At 43.1% G+C, this 24,915-nt stretch overlaps 2 protein-coding genes across 2 annotated transcripts; both read left to right on the top strand.

Moving 5' to 3' along the window:
• The first annotated feature begins 12,672 nt into the window (after positions 1-12,672).
• On the top strand, positions 12,673-17,263 carry alkbh6 (alkB homolog 6). The gene is made up of 6 exons (XM_053618136.1): positions 12,673-13,278; positions 13,369-13,437; positions 13,552-13,612; positions 14,315-14,466; positions 15,117-15,215; positions 15,871-17,263. Exons 1-6 carry the CDS (start codon positions 13,225-13,227, stop codon positions 16,138-16,140), a joined length of 705 nt encoding a protein of 234 aa, XP_053474111.1. The 5' UTR covers positions 12,673-13,224; the 3' UTR covers positions 16,141-17,263.
• A 183-nt stretch (positions 17,264-17,446) lies between these two features.
• On the top strand, positions 17,447-24,777 carry capns1a (calpain, small subunit 1 a). The gene is made up of 11 exons (XM_053618137.1): positions 17,447-17,529; positions 18,790-18,860; positions 19,225-19,261; positions 20,554-20,646; positions 20,734-20,791; positions 21,133-21,197; positions 21,355-21,423; positions 23,256-23,334; positions 23,484-23,600; positions 24,161-24,219; positions 24,403-24,777. Exons 2-11 carry the CDS (start codon positions 18,814-18,816, stop codon positions 24,427-24,429), a joined length of 651 nt encoding a protein of 216 aa, XP_053474112.1. The 5' UTR covers positions 17,447-17,529; positions 18,790-18,813; the 3' UTR covers positions 24,430-24,777.
• Positions 24,778-24,915: the final 138 nt, after the last annotated feature.

The raw sequence follows: 24,915 nt of genomic DNA on the forward strand, positions 1-24,915 counted from the left end.
GTAAAAAAAATAATAAATAAAAAATGCATATATATATTAATAGTACACTGTTTTCCACTCTGATGCTGGTGTGAGTTATCTGGCGTGAAGGAATCCCATGTCGTAGTGAGACACAAACTTGCCGAGAGAGCGCTCGTCTCAAAGAACCTGCTCATCTTCTAACATTAAGGCTGAGGCTCCTGTGCGGTTCTCTGGTTTTCTTTGGGTGCTTTGCCCGTAATGCCCCTGTATCCATTGTGTTGTGGGATGCGTTCTTTGGAAAACAGCATGGCAGAGTAATAAATAGCATGGTTTTTTTGGAGTTTTTTTTCCAAGGCCATACACTTAGCATCGTCGTCTCTGCTGCTAACTGCATTTTTAAATCCAGCGAGGGAGGTATGAGGTACAGAACTCGTACAGATTGATAAGAAGGGGATCTCTTTTCAACCACACTGTGAATCAAGCAGCCGACACCATCGTAAGCTCGGGAATGTACTGTACACGTCGCGGCGTCCGCTAGCGCACGGCACGGCGGGGCTGGACGCAGTGGACCCTTCGGTTCCGCCAGTCGAGACATACTCTGGGTCGGCTCTAACGGCTCGGAATTCACACCAGCCATTAATTAGCAGATCTCCGTTTGAACCGCAGCCGTCTATATATAACCGCGTGGCGATGCCCGATCTTCTACTGACCTAAATACACACTCGCAAAAGACATTCATCATCTGCCTCCAATTCCCAGACCGTAATCTGCTTTGGAACCAGGGGGAACAGGAACCAGGAGTTAGAGGGAGGGAGAGAGAGAGAGAGGGAGAGAGCAAGAACGAGAGACACGGCGATCCGTTTATATGTCTGGAATTATCGCGACAAAACATCGCCTTAAGAAATCTGTTTCGTGCGCTGTTTTCGGCAGGAAGTTTATCGACAGACCGTTTTACGAAATTCATCCATCTCAAGCATTGCGGCTGCCGAGGAGCAATTACGGCACGCTGCCGGTTTCAGGGCTAAATCGTTTATTTTTTTTGAGATTCGAGATAACGGTGCATATGCAATTTCAGAAGCACAAGCCCAGCACAACCGCATGCACGAGCGTCTCTGTGCGTTTTTTGTTGTGGAAATTTAATATGGTGAAAATGAAAAGACTTCAAATGAAATTGCAACTTCATTAGCCATGGACTCTCTGCCTCTGCATATCCGCTGCATATCTCCGCAGTCTCGTAGTCCCTGTTTCCTTCTCTTTTCAGGCTTTTGAAAAATTCTGAATGTATTCTTTATTTATTATTTCCTCCTCCTGTCCTCTCCGTTCCGCTTTCATCCGTCAGTTGCGTGGTTTGTTTTTCGAACTTGGTAACTCTGGTGGTCCCCCAGCCGAGTTCGTCCGTCCTGCTCGCAGTCTCGACACGGATTTCGTACGCTTATTCTGGCTGATTGACTTCTGTGCGCTGTTTTTCAGCTGGAAAACAAACTTTTGAATAGAGAGACTCTTCAGAGCAAGACGAGTCTTCTTGAGCACGTTTATTGAAAGGCACCAGACCCTTTAACGAAGGTAGCGTTCCTTCCTGACGTCCTTGGTACTGTTCCGTTGGCTAAACTCGTCCCACGTGGTTAGCCGTGTTTCTTCCATGAAGGTCACTTGGTCATTGTACTCGTGTGCCAGATTGAAATGGATCGGGAAGGGGGGGGAAGGGGTGTTTGGGTTAATCACTTAAAAAATTGGTAACTACCTCAACACTGTAACTTGAACAGGGTTCTTTTGCGAGGATGATGTCAGAAGGGATCAGCTCCACAGGGGGATCACCTTAGCACCAGAGTATCTCCTAGCTTCCTGCGTTCTTGCTCTCGTCTCTGGTTAATGGTGGCAGTTGATGAGTGTGTTCGAGTACATTCCTTGGCTTGAAGTATGTTCAGGCCTTCCTGCCCCCTCTCCTCTTTCCTCTACGGGGCAGCGGCTACCCCACGAGCACCATGCTGTTAGACCGCGCTGCTGCTCCACAAGTTTGTCTTCTCGCCGTGAACCCTGACCTGGAAACAGTTCTGTACCTCGACTCGAATCCATTTTCACACCTGACCTAAGATGAGTTTGCCCTAAACCGTTACGAGAGTGTAAATAGACTCGCTCCAACACCCTCAAACACAGGGAACTGGCGCTTAAAAAGGAGTGCCGGACGCCTGAAAGATTCCAGAGCAAGGAACTCTGGGAAAGGGGGACGATAACCCACCTCAAGCTCGAACGATGACCGTCGTTCGTATCCTGTGCTCTCTATCCTCTCTCTCTCTCTCTCTCTCTCTCTCTCTCTCTCTCTCTCTCTCTCGGAGAACGGTCTGAGGTCATTCTTTTCCTCTCCCTTTCCCCCCTTTTTTAAAGATGAAACTGTGGATTCCGTCCTGTCCCATGGTCTTCGTGGAACTTTTTAGTGTCGTTCTCTAGTTTGTAGTCTAAATGCAGTTGTCTTGCGCCGTGGGTTTCAGTGTGTGAACTCCGTTATACTCGTGTGTATGACGACAGTGCCAATCGAGCCAGATTAAGATTAGCTTTTGCCATTTGTTCGTGCATTAGAATTCGCTCTAATCGGAGTGCCGGTGTCCATAATCGACGTCCCTGACGATGTTTTTGTTTTTCCGTTTGTTTTTGTTTTTTCGATCTACATAAATAAAAATGTAAAGAAATATTGGAAGCAATATTGTAGCATGTCGTCCAGTTTTTGTGTTTTTGTTATGTCCGTCGTACGAACCTTTGGATTTAATACACTTTTGAATGAATAGGTTTACATGTACTTTTTTTGTAATACTGTAAAGAAAGTAAAGAGATCAAAAAAAAAAAATTTAAAAATAAATCGAAAAAAAAAATCTAAAAAATGCTGCTATTTGATAAATATACGAGAAATATTTTAGTTGAAAAGATGTCTGATCCGTTTATTAGCGTTACGCTCGTTTTTGGCAGGAGCACAAACGAGGTGTGTCGATATACAGATAACATAGCCGTGAAATAAAACCTGTGACCCCCCGCGCAGCTTCTTAACACGTAGACGTGCGATCGAGCGTTTTAGACGCCGCCGACTATTTAGACGCATCGATCTAAGTGCCAATCGAATCGAAAACCTTTTTATTTCGAGGAGGAAAAGATAATCAAAAGAGCAAAACTTTGAGGAAAAAAAAACACGCAGAAAAAAAAAACAACAAAAAACAAAAACACGAACAAAGAGCAATGTCAGTGTTGTTTTTAACTCCATAGTTGCATAGAGAATAATAACGATAGTTCTTTTATGCATAAAAACATGGTTTTTTATACGCTCGGTCGAGAAAGCATCCTGTGCGTTCGTTTGACTTGTGGCTTCCACGCAGCTCTTCCTTCATATTCTCTCTGTAGGTCGGCATGGAGTAGGCATAAACATGTTATAATCATGTCGTAAAAACGCGTTACTAAGCACCCATAAACATGTCCCATTTATGAAAGTGTGTTTCGTGGAGTTAGGTGTTTATCTTTTTTGCACGTCTCTATTGCATGATATCCAAGTGAATTATCAGGGGGGGGGCGGGGAATCAAAAATTAACTTTAAAAAAAAAATAATAATAATAAAGAAAATGAAAACCTTTCGTTGAGTGTCTAGAGTCATTCTGAGGCACGGTTTTGCACGTGGCGCAGATCGAACACCTTTTCAGTTTAACAGCTTAAATTTTTATTCCTTTCGCTTTTCTTTTTTTTCTTTCTTTTTTTTTTTAAGACAGATATCGGAAGAGCTCTTATGGTTTATAGACTGCGACGGTAACCATGGGAACTGGCCCTGCACTGTAATAAATAAATAAATAAATGAATGAAACGTCGGATCAACAAGGAGATCTCGTGGCTAAGGGGTTTAAAGCGGTTCGATAAAGATTAATGAAGCCGTTTCTGGTCAAAAGTCGGCGGTTAGGCCACTTTCTGTGCTCCTGGGGTAAAGCGCGGTACCACACGCGGGGCAGGATAAGGACCTCGCCGTGAACACGTTCAAGTTCGAAAAGGACTGCGAAAGTGCTGGTTAAAACGAAGTGCTGAGAACGAAGCAGGGATTTTTTTCACCTCGAGACGTACGAGAGTGTAATCAGATCGATCGGCTCTACAGTATTCTCGTTCAGACCAAAGCGCGTGCTGATCTTCGATCCTCCGCGTTCGCACTAGCACGGCGACGGACGATCGTCGAGACTTTCTACGCAAATTAGGTACGACTCCTCAGGACGCACCGAATCCAGATGACTCCTCGGACCGGTCGCGTCTCGCGCGCGGTCCGACGTTTCGTCGCTTCCCCATTCGCCACAGGAGACCCATTCGCTTTTAGAACGTGTATACGGTGTGTAATACCTACTAATGTTTTCTCGCTGGAAAAAGAAACCCTGGACAGGCCACGCCCCCTACCAAGAGCGATGCTCGGGAAACGCACCCGATACGACGGTGCGAACGTTCGGCCATCGAGCTACTTTCGTTTAAGGTCGATAATAGCTAATTGTAATATTGTGTACATGTACAGTGCGGGGACAGAAATCCGGTCTGTCTGTCGTTTAGAGGATTTAAAAAAAAGTCTAATTTAAAAAAAAAAAAAAGGAAAAAAAAAAAGCCCATGCATGCGAAACGTCCGCTACGTTACGTTAGGTTACATTGCGTTACCTTGTAAGTCATATTCACGTGAATCGGTTGGATGTCGTAACTTGATTCTCCTAACCCCGGCTGTAATTTTTCTGAATGTATTTGCATTTTTACATAAAATGATAACAGAATGTTATTTCCGTGTTCCGTCGTGTCCGTAGGTGGAGGCTGTTGAAACTCATGTTGCGTGCGTGCGCGTGCGTGTGTGTGTAAGTGTGCGAACGCCGCATTAGCGCCTGTGTTTTTATCTTCTGATGCCATTTCTCCTTCCTCTCTCGTCATCGAATGCACTTTACTGAGCATTAGGTCCCCATGTCAACACACACACACACACACACACACACATATACATACATATATACACACACACACACACACACACACACACACACAGTGGAAATCTCCTGGATGCAAACCGAAACCAAGCAACCTGTTCTTAACCTTCACACAGTGCGGTTTTCCTCTTGCTCTCGTTTTGTTTATTGTTTGTTTTTGTTTATTGTCTTGTTTATGATTCGAGCTGTACTTTTCTTGTTGTAATTTTTGTTTTCGGGGGGAGATCCGAAGGAGTGCGTACGAGATTCCAGCATTCCTCCCATCTCCCTTACTGCATTCCCTTTTGTGTGTGTGTGTGTGTGTGTGTGTGTACGTGTGAGAGTGTGTGTACGTGTGAGAGTGTGTGTGTGAGTTTTGTGTCTGTAATTTACTGACACACAAGCGCTTGTTACTGTTTGTTTTTTTTTTGTTGGTTTTTTTTTCTTCCCAATGCTTTGAATGTGAAAAGTGTTTTTTGATTTGAAATCTGTAAGTTATGTTCGTTGAAGAGGAATGGTAAATAAAACACAGAAACCTCGAAAATGTCTCCGCGCTCTCAGACAGGAACGCTTTTCTTTGGTGTGACTCGTCTTTTAACATCTTTTAAAAAAATTAAATAAAAGCTTTATCCCCGTTCGTGTATCACACCCACAGAGACACACGCAATTTCTGCACGGTGGATGGACGGAAACGTAAAGCCACGGTAACGGGCAGGGAGGCGTACACCTCGATACACGGTCGACAGTTTGGTGGATGAAAGGTGATGTCATAGACGTAGAGAGTTAACTCTCGATATCAAGTCCAAAGAGCTTCACTGCCAGTGAAAAATAAAAGCAAAACAAACCCATGAAAGACATCGCAAAAACATTAGGTGTGGCTAAATCAACTATTTGGTACATTCCTAAAAAAAAACAAAAAAAACAAACCCCAACAACAAAAATTAAAGCGCATTTATTATGGTTTTGAAACGTACCTAATTTTGTCTGAGGTCTCGTACGATAGATTTACACGCATCCGAGGTCAAAAAACACTTTAACGTGCTCATAATTTAATTTAATCTGCAGCGTTACCTTTTTTTCCTCCAGTGTCACAAACGACTCCTTAAATGATTCATTCTAAACGATTTGTTCTAAACTCCTCCTTTCAGAGAGCATACTCTGCTCTGATTGGTCAGACGTCCCAGTCTGTCGTGATTGGTCTAGCGCTGTCAGCGTGTGTCGGAAAGGAAACGCCCACTACCTTTAACGAGTTACAGCTCCGTCTGTCAGCGAGCAGGTGATGAAGACCAGAGGCGGGGCTTTACGTTACAAACCTACGTAGGTTAGTACAGGAACTAAAGTCTGGAATCACTAACGACTCGATTCAGCTGTTCAGAATCGGATCCTTCTTTTGGGAGTCGATAACTCCGTTTGTCGTGTGCTTTGATTTTTTGAAAGTTTGCAGACGTTTTTTACGTTCACAAACAGCTACGTATATCACACGCTACATGAAAGGAAATATTTGAAAAACCATAATAGGTGCACTTTAAAGAATGCACTGGTGAACCCAAAGGCCCAGGAGACTACAGAAAACAACTGTAGAAGAGTTCATTCCCTAATGAAGAACACCCCGCCCCCTTTGCATCCAGGTCTAGAACAGCCTCCAGGAGGTAGGTGTATCTGTGTCAAAGCCAACAACCAAGAGAAGACTTCAAGATGTAAACCAGTGGTAAGCCTCAAAAACAGGAAGGGGGGGACTGACTGACTCACACAGAGGCCACGCCTCCTTCACTCTTCACGGGGACTGACCGGCACAGAGGCCACGCCTCCTTCACTCTTCACGGGGACTGACCGGCACAGAGGCCACGCCTCCTTCACTCTTCACGGGGACTGACCGGCACAGAGGCCACGCCTCCTTCACTCTAACTGGTGGAATCTCTCAATCTTTACACATTTGGAGGTTGTGATCAATTCAGCGTGGTGAGGAAATACGGATGATGTCGGCTTCGCACTTATAGGAAACCCGCTAGACCAGATCTCTCTCTCTCTCTCACTCTGTCTCACACAAGACAACACAACACAACACACACACACACACACACACACAGAGGTGACACTGCCGCACTGCAGTGTGACCGTGTGCTTACAGTTTAATTATGATGAATGAACAGATGTGTGATAGTCGGAAGTGTGTGCCATGCTTTCTCAGACGCCGTGTGTGAGACAAAAAGCAAGTGTGAGACGTCTGATCTGCGTCTAAGCATGGAGAATACACACACAATAGCCCCTATTAATAGTCTGGTACTGATACTTTCATTTTACTCACGTACCATACTACAGCACAGTGCGTACCGATTACTATTCAGGGCTTACGAGAACGATACAGGTGTTAAATATACTGTAGATATTGATATTATTATTATTATTATTATTATTATTATTATTACAGGGTAGCGTTACGTGATTGCAGCTCATAACGCACCTGACCGATTAAATCCCGAAGGCCATGTTTCAAATTATTCGATGAAAACAGCTCACTGGATTTTTGGTCAAAACAGAACGTCACACGTGGACCACGACGTATCCTCCTCCGCAGTCTGGTCTACTGTCCTATTTTCTGCTCTGCTCGCAGGCCTAAAGTAGAGCGCGGCTATTTCTAGAGCTCCCTTCGCCAATCGTACGCCCCACGAAGCCATCGTTCATGATTAGGAGAACCGCAGGCTGGTCTGGAACAGATTTGCAAGCTACCGTGCGCTAGAATAAAGGCTGCTGAGTTAACAGTAAAGCTAACAGTAGCAGCGCCTCACAGTAACAACGTCCGCATCGCGCACTCCACTCACACCGACGTCATGGATCCGGTCGTGGCGTTTGACCTTCACGTCACGAACGTTGAGTGATCTGTGTGAGGATCTGTGGCACATCTCCGTCGGTTCCATCGGTAGTTCCTGCTTACTGATCAAGTTTCCAAGCAAAACAGTTCATTGGTAAAAGAAAGCGGGGCAAGGGGGTGGGGAAAGCCCTGCTGCATTGAGGGCGGCTGTGGATCAGGTGGTAGAGCGCTTTGTAGAACCGCTACGGTTAAAGCAGCTCTGTATAAGCGCAGACCATCGATTTTATGACTCGAGAAGGAAGAATGTTCCGGCAGTATTTGTCAAACCAGATACGGACAGATTTGTTTGTAATTGGGAAACGAGGTCGTGTCCTGCGTTGCGCTCCCGAGCTTGTGTTTGTGATCAGATTCATACGGTGTATTTGGCGACGTTACTGCGATTTCACGTACGGATCACGCCGTCACGTCCAAATCGCACACTCGTGTCAATCGCACAGCGATTTCCAAACCGTTCTGTACAACTCCATCGTGTCGCACTGACGACGTGAAAGAAAACGATTCTCAAACAAATCGGTAAAAAAAAAAAGACCAGTCGTTCGATTAGGACAAAAGTAATGGCGCGCTATAAAAGTACGGTGGTAGCCGACGCACAAATTTTATTTATTTATTTTTTTTAAACAATTTCTGTTTTTTCTTTCTTTCATTGCTGTTGATTAAATGCAGGGTTACTGCTGTAATATCTCATGTTGCCGTGGTGTCGTGTGTTAAAAATTTAACAACTGTATTAGTACGTCTTGCGACTATTAAGTGGTTTGTTTAAGACGTTAAAACCACAAAATGCATTGTTGTAAAAAAAGAAAAGAAAAGAAAAGAAAAAAAAAGTTCCCTTCGGCTGCCTCTGCATTCGGACGTATTTTTAATCTTATCATCGAGCTATAGTTTTATTACACTCTCTGTCCTTCCTTCTCGTCACTCCTTTCTTTCTTTCTTTCTTTCCTCGTTTATCTTTCTTTCTCTCTTCCTCCCTCTTCTCTTCTTCGCCCGCTGTCCCAAAATATACAGAATGACCTTAATATGCTGAGAATTATTGCAGAAATGAATGTTTTGTTCAACCGTTCTCTGTTTTTTTTCTCCCTCTCTCACCAAAAACCACCCCCCACCAACCACACACACACACACACACACACACACACACACACAGAGAGAGAGAGAGAGAGAGAGAGAGAGAGAGAGAGAGACGTCCCCTTAAGCTTTATGGAAGACTATTCATCTAATATTGCAACAACCTTGGTTTTCATTTACACACACACACACACACAAATCTTGCCACAGTAGAGAGACAACCATATTTCTAATGATATTAATTAAGACCCACTACCCCTACACTCCTACACACACACAGCTCAGCCTTCTCCCAGCGGTGACATCACACAGACGACACTCCAACACTCTTCAGCAATCAGTAACCATCTCAGATCCGCAACCATGGCCCGGTCGGTCCGATCACGATCTCAGACGAGTGCTACGGTCCGGCTGGACATCCTCACTCTGCCTCTGCCTCCACCTCAGTTCCGCCATCCGTCAATAACGTTCCAAGGTCATACGTCTCCGAGCGTAGCGCATGTATCCTATCCCTTTGACGGCACCGTGCTGATTTCCTGTTAGACCTTATACGATGAGATCGGACGACACAAGTGCTGAATAATGCGCTCGGATATTTAATCAGTGTGGAGCATATATGTGTACGTAGAACATATACATGTACGTGTGTGTGTGTGTGTGTGTGTGTGTGTCGCTCTTTTCTTTTAAGATAGTAGTAGGAGAGGATTTGATGGTAAAATCATGTTGTCAAGGCGACAGGTTCGTGGAGGATGGGGGGAGGGCGGGGGGGTATGGTGGTGGTGGTGGTGGCGGGGTGCTTTTCTGACAGAATGCTGGGATATTCCGGTCACGGATGCATCGCTATGCCACCGTAACCATGGCAACCTGGTGCTCCTGAGCCCCGCTCCAAAAGGACCAGGTAAGTACGGCTAAATATCTTTGCAGTGTCTCACGCACACACACACACGTATGATTAGAGGCATAATTTCACCTCACCACCTCCTCGGTGTGTAAAATCTTCTCATCTTCCTGTCCAATCAGGGATCTCGCAGAGCTCTCGCAGAGCATGTTAGCAAAAAAGGAAAAGAAAAGCAACAGTAATGAGAACAATAACACCGACAATGACGACGCACGGCCAGAAAGAGATCCCGCAGAGAACCAACAATTATGGTAGATCTCAACTTCAGCGACAATAACGTTAAAGAAAACAGTATGCATATTCAAAAAATTACAAACAAAACTCGCCTAGCAGTGAGCGCTAAGTGTAATTAGAGTGTAATATTATTTCCTACGAAGTCTTTCATGAGCAAATTTACTGACAGATCTGAGGGAAATGTTCCTGATGGGGGGAAAAAACGAACGATCAGCTACTGGTTCGCTAGGTCGATGTTTAACCTCATTCTTTAACTAGTTTATACTCGGTCCAACATGTTCCAGCCGCCAAGTAATGGGGTTTTTATGTTAACTTTAACCACGTCACCAGTTTGTTACTATCAGCAGGAACCTGTGAGGGTTCAGGAACTCATCGCTGTTCAGTCACGAGGAAAACTGGAAACTGTGAAGACACCCACCGCTCAAGTCTTAAAAAAAAAGGTAACACACTTTATTTCTATTGTGTTGGTTAATAAAAGAATAAAACACGACGGTGTGGTGTGATGAGTTACTGTTACCACCGGAAACGTATTCCTCTTATTACTTATTACTGCTTATACACAGCAATTTGACAGCATATACACGCTTTTTCATTTATCAAGAAGTGACACGTTATGGTTGTTTGTCCACAAAACAAGTCAGTTCCTGTTGTCACTTACGTTACAGCGGCTGTAAACCGTCGTTCCCTCACCAGCCTTTCTGTTTTCCCTGTCAAGACGAAAAAACAAACAAACCCCAAACCCCCACCCAGACGTGTCGGAAAACTTACTGAGCACTGACGCTGGAGACTCCTTCCATAAATGTTTTTTTTTTTTTTAAATAAAACGTTTCCTCATAGAAAAGCGATTAGAGCGAGCGCAGTAATTAGGATAAAACCTCTGATTTTCGCAGCCGCACTGCTGCACGTAATCGACACCTCCTGCCCAATCAGAATCCAGAATTCGACAGCGCAGCGGTATAAATGACGTTACATTTACATTATTGCAGGACAGTTCGAGGCATAACACAATGTTGTGTTCAGTTTGTCCTGTTTGACCCACGTATTTATCTTGTGATTTTCTAAATGCAAAGAGTCCCAAAATGCACTGCGGCGGAACATTGTGATATCACACCTCCCCCCAACCCCCACCCCCCTATCACTTAATGTGATTTGGCCCTTAGACCACATGGATCTGGCACATTCCCAACGAACAAATTAATATCGCACGTCACTATGGGTAGTGCATGAAGAGATGAAGACAGCTCCCACTGCAGCAATGTGATAATTAATAACATTGCATTATAGCTTATCTCTTGGGGTGTTTTTTTTTTTTCTTTTCCCCTTCTCTTTGTTCTTTGAACTGATTTCAGCAGAGCCCGGCGTCGGACAGCGCCGCAGCTGCAATCAGAGCTGATCAATAACTATTTGCGACGACACACCAGCACTGATTCAGGATGCAGCTCTCGCCCTGCCGTTGCCGTGGAAACCACCGCTGCAGTGCTGCGGGCTGAAATTGGGAGATGGAGGGGAAGGAGGGGGGGATGAGGGAGGGTGGGGTGAAGGAGCGAGGGGAGTGAGGGGCAAGCAATACAGGTGGGATAGGTAGATGAAATGAGAGGGAGGAAGAGACACAGGGAGACAATCACTTGATGGTTTCTCTCTGATTTCTCTTGCCTGACAACTCATCACTCAAACAGCCATGCATGTGATTAACACAAAGGAAGGACGATTCGAGATTCGATTTGATGAAGCTACGCCTGAACGAACTCATTAGCTCATTAATCCAGGTGTTTGACGGACGTCCCATTGTGCCGAGCTTTATTTCAACGGGCTTCTTCTATCAGCTACTTTTCATTTCTAGAAAGATCCATTCTTGTTGATCCTGCTGAAAGATCAACAGTGCACCAAGACAGCAAAGGATTCTGCACCAAATATGGTCGAGGCTAGGCACGTAGGGGTCGTTTACGCAAGTGGGAAGTGTATTATGGACCAAAATGTACACAGTTACATGTAAGATTTTACTGACTTTTGAGATTTGTGCAGATTTACAGCCCAAAACAACCAGCATTCTGGCCCATATGAAGCCATAGTGGTAAAATATGATCTCATTAAGACTAGGATGTATTTTTGGTTGATTGTAGGCCTATGGCATGATATGGTGGTGTAGGGTGGCGTTGCTGCCTCACAACGTCATGGTCCCTGGTTTGATACTGAGCTCGAGTTACTGTCTATAAAGCTTAGCATGTTCTCCATGTGTCTGCGTGGGGGTTTTTTTTCCTGGGTTCTCCAGTTTCCACACACATCCCAGCAATCTAAACTGAAGAATTTACGAAGCCTCCACGAAACCTTCAATGCGTCCTTAATTTTTCTGTAACTTGACAGCAATTATAAGCCAAAAACTATATATTAATATTACCTTGGTTTAATTATTGGTAAGCAGGAAGCTCCCTTTGGAACATAAACTAAAGAATGAATTAATTAGTTGCACTCTTATAAGCTGATGAAGTCTCTTCTAAGCAGGTGGAGCTCCTAATTTTATTTATTTGTTTATTTATTTGTCAAAAATCGATATATATTCAACAAATTAAATTTTAAAATGTTGTAATTACAGTGAACGTTCATACAGCGGCGCTGGACTTGACCACTCATAGCGCCATCACTGTGTAAAACGCAACTCCTCCAAACCTGCAGGTGGCGCTGTAGAAGATTTATCCTCCAATAGCGCAGGCTAATTTTTTGTTTATGTATACATAATAGTACGATTTTAGATAATGTACCAAAGTCATTTTATTATATTTTAGCAGAATCTCGTAGTATATTGACGATATTGTTTTCATGTATTTATTTTAATCCAGTAGGTGGCGAATTATACGGCGCGTGCGAGCTTGCCTTGACCTACAGAAGAAGAGAAGAAGAGGTTGAACAGGAAGTACCATTACTTGTATTTAACCACCGAAACAAATTTAACCACAACGAAATTTGTGCTTTTTCATTTTAATCTAATTATTCGATCTTCACGCTTGTAGAAATGGCCCTAAAGTTGTATAGCGTGTGCGTTTAGAGGCATGTTATCTCGTGTGTTTGTCGCTAGGTGACTTGGATACGAGATAAACCCTAGATACATGGCCGAATCTCAAATATCATTATACGCCCTACGTAAGCGCACTACATCAACGAAGAAGGAAGCGGCGTTTACGCACTAAATAGTGCACTATGTGAAGAAACTGTTGCTAATCGGGATTCGGCCGCTGCTTCAGTCGAACGCTGTTAGAATGGCCAAACCTGAAGCGATTTCTGAAGAGTTTAAAGCATACACTGTGAAAGATGTACGTGAAAAGATGACTATTTTATACTTTTATTTTATCATTAAAATAAATGAAAGAAAATAAACTTTTGTCGTTATGGTGTTGAAACAGGCTCCCCCGACTGTTTACTACATTCCAGACTTTATAACAGAGGCAGAAGAGGAGTATCTTCTACAGCAGGTGAATGTTTATTAAGTGTTTATTAAGTGTTTATTAATTATAATACACGGTATACTTCCTCACCTCTGTGTGTGTGTGTGTGTGTGTGTGTGTGTGTGTGTGTGTGTATTTCAGGTGTACAAAGCCCCCAAACCCAAATGGACACAGTTGTCAGGAAGGAGACTGCAGAACTGGGGTCTGTGTTCCTCTCATGAGATTTATTTATTTATTTATTTATTTATTTATTAGTTTATCCAAAAATAAAATTGTCCAACCCATTTGCTTCTTTAGTTTTTCTCTTCGTTGTTGCTGCAGAGAAATGAAACCCTTCAGTTGTTCGAACTGCATGTCTGAATCTTCCAACGCCTCAGTTTGAACAGTTTAATAAAGCAGCAAAGTTCTAGACGAGACGTAAAAGAGGTTATCAGTCTCGCTTGTGTGAGAGCGTAGCGGTAGAAATAATGATTTCGTGTCAGTGAGAGATAACACGTAGCCGATGTAGCTGCATTTTAATTATGAGTTATTCATACATATTTTTTATAATTAAACACAGTAAGCCGACTATCATGCTTTCTGTTCCCTCGTGCTTCTGACTTTTGCAAGTTGTCATGGTTAGGATAAACTTCTACAAAGCAAATCCTGTTTAAATCATGTGTGTAGAAACAGCAGTGAGTGTCAGTTTCTCATTTGCGTTGATTCAGACACGGTAGCTGTAAGCGACTCCTGTTTGTTAGCGACATTAGCCTTGTACTCCAGTCCTAAACTCGAGAGGCGAATGGCACGCCAGCCACGTCTCGGCGGATCGTCTACATTTCTGGTAGAAAAAGGACATTTTGGCGTCATGCAAACTGCGCGTCCAAGTCATCATGTTGTTGATGTGTTTTCTGTGTGAAATCAGGAGGGCTTCCTCATCCAAAGGGGATGATTGCAGAGAAGCTCCCTGAGTGGTTGATGAGCTACACAGAGAAGATATCAGGCCTCGGAGCATTCGCTGGGAAAAGCGCTAATCATGTGCTGGTGAACGAGTACAAGCCAGAGGAGGGCATCATGGTACATCACGCAGTGACCTTTTTACTCAGAATACCAATACTCGCACCACAATACAATACTCGCACCACAATACAATACTCACACCACAATACAATACTCGCACCACAATACAATACTCACACCATCGTACACACACCACAAGTATTCTACTGCAGTAATACTCACAAGTAATACACTACAGAATAGTTAGACTCACACAACATTCTCCTTATGAGATCCTGACACCCAGGGGGGTGGAGTCAGACCCGATTCAACTCTGCCCGTCTTTCTTCTATTCTTTCTTTTCTATTTTTTTCCCTTTTCTTTCTTTTTACCACAAAATGCAATTAGTTTCAGTTCTTAACAGCAAAAGCCATGTAATAGAGTAGACATTAAATTGAGTACATGTATTTTACAGATGGAGTCGTCAGGGGGAAAAGATGAATAATGAATTCCATGTGAACCCCCCCAACCCCCGTTTTCATTTATTCATTCATTCATGTGATAATGTTGTAAACTGTAATCTGGAAATGTTGGAGTCTGCCTGCACTGGTGTTTGACCTCAGTGTACTGAGAACAACGTTCTGGACTGGATGTCCTGTTCTGTCTTTTATTGCACGCGTTTCATATCTAATTGTGTGTGTGTGTGTGTGTGTGTGTGTGTGTATTAGCCTCATGAGGACGGGCCTCTGTATCACCCCACAGTAACAACCATCACTCTGGGTTCTCACACGCTGCTTGACTTCTACAGACCCGTCGATCAAACACAGGTAAAGTCCTGACAGCTCGCTGAGACCATCAATAAACAGATGAACCTTTTAAAGAACCTCTGAAGAACGCTGTTTTCGAAAAGTGTACAAAGATAGCTAGCTGTTAAGCACTTGACAGGGATTTAAAAGAAAATAATGAGCAATAGGAGTTTCTACTACACACTTACCCAGTTAATACATGGCCAATGTTAGCAGTTAGCGTTATTATACACGCATCCACTGCCAGCTTGTTCTTTTTAAACTGAGTTTTGTGATTATTAGTTCTGACAGTCTTTTTGGGAAAATAGTTTTTTTTTTTTCCCTTCAGTTTGTGGCTTTTTCTTCTCCTCCGCTGAGTCACCGCTTTGTTTTATAAAATCATTTCCCATCTGCAGTTGAGTCAAACTTGACAGCATATGATTGGTGAAGTGAGAGAGATCAGTGTGAGGGTGTGACTGGAAATGGAGAACCAAATATGCCACAGAACCAAAAATAAACAAAGTAAACAATAAGGGAATGAAAAAAGAGGAGGGAAAATGTAGCAGGAAAACATGGAAGAACGTAACAAAGTAAGAGTACTTTTTTGTCCTTTATTATATATACATACACTCGTTGTTCACTTTATTAGGAACACCTGGTCGGTCATGCAATTCTCTCTCTCTCTGTCTCTCTGTAGACTGAAGTTCCTCAGACGGAGGAGAGCCGCTACGTGCTGTCGTTGTTGCTGCGGCGTCGCAGCCTGCTGATCCTGCAGGACGAGATGTACAAGTGCTACCTTCATGGGATTAGCGGCGTCGCCGTGGATACGCTGTCGGAGCGTGTGGTGAACCTGTCGGTGGCAGGAGGGCGGGTGGGTGAGACGCTTTCACGCGGAACCAGAGTCTCCCTCACCATCCGTCACGTGCCCAAAGTCTGCCGCGCCAACCTGCTGCTCGCCAGGAAGTGACACGATCACCACCGAGCCAAGCAAACCAGGAGGTGACACAGGTGAATCAGCGGGCAACAGATGGCCAACTAGGAAGTGACACACCCAGAGATATCAAGCAGGAAATGATTAGCATGAAGGCTTGCAAGGAGGAAGTGACATGACAAGACTCAAATTTCAGGAACTGCCCGAACGTTCATCTACTTGCTACAGATTACATTAAGCTGCTAAGTTCCAAATAAACAGTTTTGAACATGACAATGAGATTTCTGGTGCAGTTCAGCTTCTTCTCTCCAGATCCATTCACACACACACAAGTTTCAGATTGTCCAGATTTCAGCTACCCGTCTTCTTACCGACATCCGAATCCTGACACCGTACTACACCTCTGCTCCAAAATCATCACTCCCCCCATTCAGTTCATTATCCTCCTCACGTTTGTCAGCAATTAAAGGTGTACTGTACTGGTTTCTCAGCCTGGAATAGTCATAATTTCACATTTCTTCCTAGAAAAACTGGTTCGCAACATTTCCATGCAGTAGTTTTTAAGACAAATGTCTTTTATTTCAGGCTTCTGTTGACATTCTGTTAACATTTTTCTGGCCTTGCAATTAGCTCCGCCCCCAGCTGAAATAGAATTCATCACTTTTACACACTTTTTTTTTTTAATTCAGAAGATGATTCAGAACACTTATGCAATTTCAAGGTGTTGTTGTTGCAAGACAGCAGAGGACATTAGATCAACATTACAAATTGCTCCTTTAATAATCTCGCTGTCTTTCCAGCTTCATCCTTCTCCAAGATCTTCCTCTTCTGCCCTGGAAAGAAAATGACACAAATACACACTAGTATAACAGTGTTGAGTGGTCATGTAATTAATTTAATGTATTTTGTACACTAAATAATTGCTGATGGGACAGTGTGGTGGTGGTGATGGAAAACAATCCATGCTATATGGAGAAATGTCTTTTATTACCGAATGTTTGTGTTGATGTTTAGGCTTTGCTGTATCAGTTTGTCGTGCATCTTTTCTTTTTTTCATCTTTTTTTTTTTTTTTAAACATGTAAAGCTTGTTCTAAATCACTTTCCTATGATGTTGAAGGCTCAGTATAATAACACAAATTAAATTACATTGTTAATACATGTCCACTTCAAAATTTAAGCCTTAAACTGAAGCTTTATATATAAAATAATTTCAAATATTTATATTTATATTTAATTTATCTCCCTTCACCCATGCCATAGTCGTACTATTTCTTACGGTATGTACTACATTCGGAGAATACTGACTCATGACCACGCCCCCTATGAGTAACGTAATGACGTAGCCACGCCCCATGGTGCTTCGAGTATAACTTATCCGCACGCAGCTTACCGCATTCAGAGGCACGAGCAGCTGTAGTACCTCGGTAAGTTTTTATTTATTTTTTATGCAAAGAAGCTGCGTGTCATAATGCTGATTTTTGGTTGTTAATTACGTTATCACAAAGCGCATTAAAAAGAGCACTTTATGAGCGCATTAAAAAGAGCAAGTTAAGTATATTTTCTGCGTTGTTTGGCCGAAGCCGTATTCTCATTAGTATCCTGTTGACGCGCTGTCGGATTGGCTAATACGGCATTCCTTTTGCAGGAGTGTCAATTTGCAGCCAATCCTAGCGTAGGAGGCGGGGTTTGTCGAAAATGATTGGGGAATGTACTAAATAACAACCTACATATTAGCGTTGTACATGAAAAACAGTGGAATTAGGAGACAATAGTTGCCGATTATAAGCTTTTATTACTCTCATATAACGTATATAAATCGATATTCGATGTAAATGTTCGTTTGGAAGGCTTGGAAGATTGTCCTTTGAACCGGAAAGGATGTATAACATTAGCTGACTCGACTACATTGCTAATAACTAAGATTTTTTTTGCCTGTTACTGTTCCTAAAAATGTCAAAACAACAAAAAAAGAGGATAATTATAATTTTGGATGAGAATAAAGTCGATACAATAAGGTTGTTGTGTCTGAGAAGGGAGTGGAAACGCTGGAGTTAGGTGTGTCCTCTGTCAACATGAAAACGGAGCTGGATGGCTGTTCGGCCGGGCCGTATTCCAAACCACTCGCTGCCCCCTGCACACAGCGCGCTACAAGGGGTGTGAAATAACGGCGTTCTACACCCTATCTAGTCCACTATGTATGCGGTTTGGAATTCGGCCTCGTCTTTTACGAAGTCTCATCCCTTGAGGGTTGTGTTTCCCAAAAAAACAAAAAAAAACCCGTGGTGATTCATGTTGAGTGTTCAGTGTAGTGGACCAAATGAGGAAGGATTTAACCACAAATTGGCCTGTAGGGAGTTCTATTACTCTCGATTTGTTTCTTTATTTATTTATTAAAAACTTTTTTTGCCTTAATGTGTTTTTATGCCCTGAAAATGTAATAAATCTGACTGGAAGAGAGTTCCAAGGTTCATTTAATAAACACCACCCACGTGACTTATTATTATTATTATTATTATCATCATTATTATTATTATTCTACACTGTTGTTACAATGCAGAACGGGTTTACTAACAAGTTGTTAACTAAAGGTATATTAATGAATAAACTGAAGTTATAAACTGAAGTAAAAGTTATAGCCGATGCTTTTGTTGTTTATTATTTATTCTTTTTTAACAACTTCACAGGATTGAAGTGACTCAACGCTGAAGATGTTTCTGGCGAAGAAGCTGATTGGTGGACTCATCGATGTGGTCAGGTACAACCACATTTTTTGACATAAATCCCAGTTTGATGTGTGGAGCCTTGTGCGTTAGTTTACACACCCCGAGAATGCTTGGTACGAGTAATTATTGGGCTAGAGACTTATTCCGCTCAGTCACGAACTGTTTACTCTAAAGCTGTGTGTTCAGTCACACTTTTATTGACTTATTTACTGTTCGCGATCATTTCTGCTAGAAATGCTCCTAGTCTCGTCCGATTGCTAGCTTGTACTTACTCAGGGTCCATGTTTCTCATTTGCCTAGTCATTTTTTACAGTTTAACTCACCTGAACAGTGAAAGTCCTCTGTATTTATGTGAAAAAGCACTGTTTAATTTAACGCTGTTTTCTGTTTCCATAGCAACATCGATCCCGGCCAGTTCGTGCCCTCCGAACCTGTGAGTGACGCTTAATTCTTCATGATGTCACATGCAGATAAAAACATTTTTTTTTCCAACTGTTTTTTTTTTTTTAACCTGTTCCACTAAATGTTCCACTGATTATCTCAAATGTGTTTTGTTATTAATTACTGCAACTGAGGATACTAGCTGGCGTTTGTCTGATTTGTGAGTGTGTTATTTGCCGAGTTGGAATCGAAACCTTGATTTCGACGTAAATATTTGCGTAATTGCACACAGGTACTCAAATCCGACTAAAACAGCAACAACAAAAAAGAAGAAGGTCTGGTTAATTTCATGTTCATGAGAAATCCAGTGTAGGAGTAGTGGAGAACGCTGGTGCAAACGCTGCAGCCCCGGAACGCGATGCAGGTGAGCGCGTCAGCGTTGATTAGCGTGTAGGTTGATGCTTTGGGAAGCTGAACCATCTGAGTGAGCAGAGCGTACAGATGAGGAGGTGAGAGAGATGAGTGAGAGCTGAAGAAACCAGACACACTATGGTGCGAAAGTGGTGTAACGTTTGATCTCTCGTACTCTCCACCTCAGACCTCGGTTGTAAAAATGAGTACAGAAGAATAATGAGGGTTTCGGTTTCTTTGAGCGTGATACAGGCTTCAGGGTGTGAGCTTTAACATGCAAATCTTTCAGAGTGCATTTTTCCTTTCGTCACTCTGGCGTTGTCCTGCGTAGCCGGTTTCGCAGCATGTGCAGCCTGGTCGGAGTTGCAGAACTGGATTATACAGTAGAAAAGTAGACGTTACAGTTCCATCACAGGGTGCGTCTCCTCATGCAGGTGTGCCCAGGAGAAGTTTTCCAGCTAGTTTCACCTGAAACTATCTCGCCTCTATTCTGTTATTACCATATGTTAATGAACAACGCACTCCCTGCCGTTAAATAATAATTGCTTTGTTTTGTTTAGCAGATTTCCTGTTGCCACGCCAAAGGTCCCTACTTTACAAAAGACACGTCCCAGAGTCTCTCATTGCTTTTTACGCCATAGCGATTCGCCGAGTAACAGTTGTGCATCTGTTAAAGAACGACACGTCGTACATCGTGTTTATCCGTCTATAGTTATGTTTAATGTGGTGGAATGTTCGAACAAGTCGGTTCCTGTTCTCATTTACGTTATAGCAGCTATTCCAGTCGTTCCCTCGCCAATATATAAATAATATAAACCTGCACTGCTGTCAGAGATGCTGTTAAAGAAAATTAAACACTATCTGACCTGCTGAATAAAGCAGGTTGTATGTTTATTTTATGTTGAGTGTGTGTGTGTGTGTGTGTGTGTGTAGCCTTCTGCTCGCAGACCATTGGCGTACGTCCAGGCTAACGAGAACGATGAGGAGCGACAGTTCCGTAAAGTGTTCCAGCAGCTCGCTGGCGATGTGAGTCACTCTCTCTCTCACACACACACATCCATAAGCAATCTCACCACAACAGAACCTGAATGTGTGTGTGTGTTGCTGTTACAGGACATGGAGGTGAGCCCCACTGAGCTGATGAACATCCTCAACAAAATCATCTCCAAACGTTAGTGTTCAACCTCTCACCATTTCTCCTTGTGGTTTATGACGTCCTCGCGATGTTCAAGTTCTTTGGACTGGCTGGGTCACGTGACCTTTTGCTCGGATGGGACTGATTGTTCGAACATTAGATATCGATCTATATGTTTACGTTACTGGTGGCGCTTTATCAGCATCGTGGTGTTCCTTGGAGGACATATTTGCCGAAAATATGCGCAGCTGTACGGTTGTACTAGCTTTAATGAGGAAAAAAGACCCAGAAAGGAAGTATTAAGGAGTAAATGATGTGTGTGTGTGTGTGTGTGTGTGTGTGTTTTATATTAGCTGATGTGTGCTCTGTGTCTGTAGGTGGCGACCTGAAGACAGATGGCTTCTCTATCGAGTCCTGCAGGAGTATGGTGGCCGTCATGGACGTATCCTTCTCTACTCAAGACACACACAGTATACATATACACAAACACACCTTCTCCACACTCATTTTCCTGTATATTAGCACCAGACAGCTTATGTTTGTGTGATTGTGACACCCACCCATATTGCTGTGTATTGGACCTTAATGACGTCATGCAGAGCGACAGCACGGGCAGACTGGGGTTCGAAGAGTTCAAATACCTCTGGAACAACATCAAGAAGTGGCAGGTAGGTCTCACTACATAAGTGTGTATAAGACCGTGACATTCTTAAGTACAAGTGTGTTAGTGTTTGTGATTTAAAAAATATATATCTCACAGTGCATTCGGAAAGTATTCACAGCGCTTCACTTTCTCCACATTTTCTTATGTTACAGCCTTATTCCAAAATGGATTAAATTCATTATTTTCCTCAAAATTCTACAAACAATACCCCATAATGACAACATGAAAGAAGTTTGTTTGAAATCTTTGCAAATTTATTAAAAATAAAAAACAAAAAAAGTACATTTATATTTTATAAATGCCATGACACTGAAAATTGAGCTCAGGTGCATCCTGTTTCCACTGGTCATCCTTGAGATGTTTCTACAACTTGATTGGAGTCCACCTGTGGTAAATTCAGTTGATTGGACATGATTTGGAAAGGCACACACCTGTCTATATAAGATCCCACAGTTAACAATGCATGTCAGAGCACAACCAAGCCATGAAGACCAAGGAATTGTCTGTAGACCGAGACAGGATTATATCGAGGCACAGATCTCGGGAAGGGTACAGAAACATTTCTGCAGCCTTGAAGGTCCCAATGAGCACAGTGGCCTCCATCATCCGTAAATGGAAGAAGTCTGGAACCAGCAGGACTCTTCCTAGAGCTGGCCGCCCGGCCAAACTGAGCGATCGGGGGAGAAGGGCCTTAGACGGGGAGGTGACCAAAAACCCGATGGTCACTCTGACAGAGCTCCAGCGTGTCTCTGTGGAGAGAGGAGAACAACCATCTCTGCAGCACTCCACCAATCAGGCCTGTATGGTAGAGTGGCCAGACGGAAGCTACTCCTCAGTAAAAGGCACATGACAGCCCACCTGGAGGACTCTCAGACCATGAGAAACAAAATTCTCTGGTCTGATGAAACAAAGATTGAACTCTTTGGCCTGAATGGCAAGCATCATGTCTGGAGGAAACCAGGCACCACTCATCACCTGGCCAATACCATCCCTACAGTGAAGCATGGTGGTGGCAGCATCATGCTGTGGGGATGTTTTTCAGTGGCAGGAACTGAGAGACTAGTCAGGATCGAGGGAATGATGAATGCAGCAATGTACAGAGACATCCTTGATGAAAACCTGCTCCAGAGTGCTTTGGACCTCAGACTGGGGTGAAGGTTCATCTTCCAACAGGACAACGACCCTAATCACACAGCCAAGATAACAAAGGAGTGGCTACAGGACAACTCTGTGAATGTCCTTGAGTGGCCCAGCCAGAGCCCAGACTTGAACCCGATTGAACATCTCTGGAGAGATCTGAAAATGGCTGTGCACCGACGCTCCCCATCCAACCTGATGGAGCTTGAGAAGTCCTGCAAAGAAGAATGGGAGAAACTGCCCAAAAATAGGAGTGCCAAGCTTGTAGCATCATACTCAAAAAGACTTGAGGCTGTAACTGGTGCCAAAGGTGCTTCAACAAAGTACTGAGCAAAGGCTGTGAATACTTATGTACATGTTCTTTTTTTTTGTTTTTTATTTTTAGTAAATTTGCAAAGATTTCAAACAAACTTCTTTCACGCTGTCATTATGGGGTATTGTTTGTAGAATTTTGAGGAAAATAATGAATTTAATCCATTTTGGAATAAGCCTGTAACATAACAAAATGTGGGAAAAGTGAAGTGCTGGGAATACTTTCCGGATGCACTGTGTGTGTGTGTATGTGTGTGTGTGTATGTGTGTGTGTGTGTGTATGTGTGTATGTATATGTATATAATACACAGGATGTGCCTTTTGTGATTTCTTGGCAAGTGTGTGATGGGACTGTAGTGAATAAGCTGTGTGTGTTTTTCTCTCTAGGGCATCTATAAGCAGTTTGATGCCGATCAGTCCGGCATGATCGGCGCAGACGAGCTGCCCAAAGCATTCCAAGCTGCAGGTGAAGCTCCAGTCACATGACCACTTCCTAACCCTTCATTAGGTGTACTGATCCTGACGGGAATTTCATGAAAGCAACATGACGTGTGTGTGTGTGTGTGTGTGTGTGTGTGTGTGTGTGTGTGTGTGTATTTGCATGTGTATTTGCAGGCTTCCCCCTGAACGACCAGCTCTTCCAGCTGATCATCCGCAGGTACAGCGATGAGAAGGGCAACATGGACTTCGATAACTACATCGGCTGCCTGGTCCGGCTGGACGCGATGTGCCGTGAGTGTATTCTCTTACAGTGAATGCATGGATGTGTTCTGATTCCTGCAAACAATCGGTGCTCGATAACGAGTTACGAAACCTCTCTGAAAAGGCAATAAAATGAATTGGATAAACGAATATCAGTATTGGTGCTGGGGGTAAAAAAAAAATTATCATTAGTTGTACAGATTTAAAAGTAAAGTTCTACAAGTGACAGTTGGAAAATTCACAATGCAGAAGACACCTCTGGTGGCCCCGCCCTTTCTGTTATCTTGAGCAAAGGAAGTGTCCCATATTTAAAAAAATAAAATAAAATAAATTTTATACACAGAAGTCCATTTCTGGGTATTAAATGTGCGCATCCAAATGCTTAGCGCTTCTAAACTTCTCAGACCTGCGTTGTTCCTCATGCAGAAATCTATCTGTGTAGCTAGGTAGCTAAAGTATTCACACCTCAGCCTCAGACAGCTGGAGTGCATCAACATACGAGAAACTTGGGGTAACACTGGAAGCGTGGGGTTCGATGATTTTGTGTGTGTGTGTGATGATTGATTGCGTTTATATCTTCGTTGTAACAGGTGCTTTTAAGACGCTGGACAAAGACGGCAACGGCACCATCAAAGTCAACATCAAAGAGGTGAGAACTTTCATGAAGTTTGATTGAGAATGTCTTTACTATTATTTCATATTAAATCGATTCATATCTAGTTAAAGGTGCATGGTGTCTGTAAGTGGAACGTTCCTGATCGCCTGTTATGAACTGACAATGAGAACGAGAGTGATTCGCACTGAGTAACGTATTCGTTCTGTTCCTCCACAGTGGCTGCAGCTGACCATGTACTCCTGAGCGACTCGCCGTGCCTGGATCACTAATTCCACGCATCGTATTCACCACAACGCTAGCCAAAGCAAATTTACACACAACCCAACGTGGCTCTGATTATTATTATTATTATTGGTTTTTATTTCATCATGCGTTACTGATTCCTTTTGTCCGCTAGAGTCATTTACGTGAAGAAATAAGCCTAGAAAGCGTTTTCAACGTGATTCTCGCCCAGTGGCGTGCTTTTTTAATCTGTACGGCATGAATAAAATCTGCATGAAGCCAAAAGGGGGCGCCTCTGTACAGAAGGAAAGTTAAATGTACACGCTTAAATTTTATAGGAAATAAAGTATATACAAGAAAAAGAAAGAATGTGATGCTTCCGATTATTTATTTAAATGAATTATGTTTGAACAGCAGCGGACTTCCTTTCCTGATGCGACACCCCAAGGCAGAGATGTGCTACGATAACGTCTGTACTTACCGCTAGAAGCTAGTGAGCTGATCCCA

This window comes from Ictalurus furcatus, chromosome 28 (assembly GCF_023375685.1).
Source record: "Ictalurus furcatus strain D&B chromosome 28, Billie_1.0, whole genome shotgun sequence".
NCBI lineage: Eukaryota > Metazoa > Chordata > Actinopteri > Siluriformes > Ictaluridae > Ictalurus > Ictalurus furcatus.

Excerpts from the sequence above, each read along its gene's own strand:
- alkbh6 (XM_053618136.1), top strand. The coding sequence starts at position 13,225 with ATGGCCAAACCTGAAGCGATTTCTGAAGAGTTTAAAGCATACACTGTG. Across the intron at positions 13,613-14,314 it reads AAGGAGACTGCAGAACTGGG|GAGGGCTTCCTCATCCAAAG; the intron begins GTCTGTGTTCCT and ends GTGTGAAATCAG. Across the intron at positions 14,467-15,116 it reads AGCCAGAGGAGGGCATCATG|CCTCATGAGGACGGGCCTCT; the intron begins GTACATCACGCA and ends TGTGTGTATTAG.
- capns1a (XM_053618137.1), top strand. The coding sequence starts at position 18,814 with ATGTTTCTGGCGAAGAAGCTGATTGGTGGACTCATCGATGTGGTCAG. Across the intron at positions 20,792-21,132 it reads CAACAAAATCATCTCCAAAC|GTGGCGACCTGAAGACAGAT; the intron begins GTTAGTGTTCAA and ends CTGTGTCTGTAG. Across the intron at positions 24,220-24,402 it reads TCAAAGTCAACATCAAAGAG|TGGCTGCAGCTGACCATGTA; the intron begins GTGAGAACTTTC and ends GTTCCTCCACAG.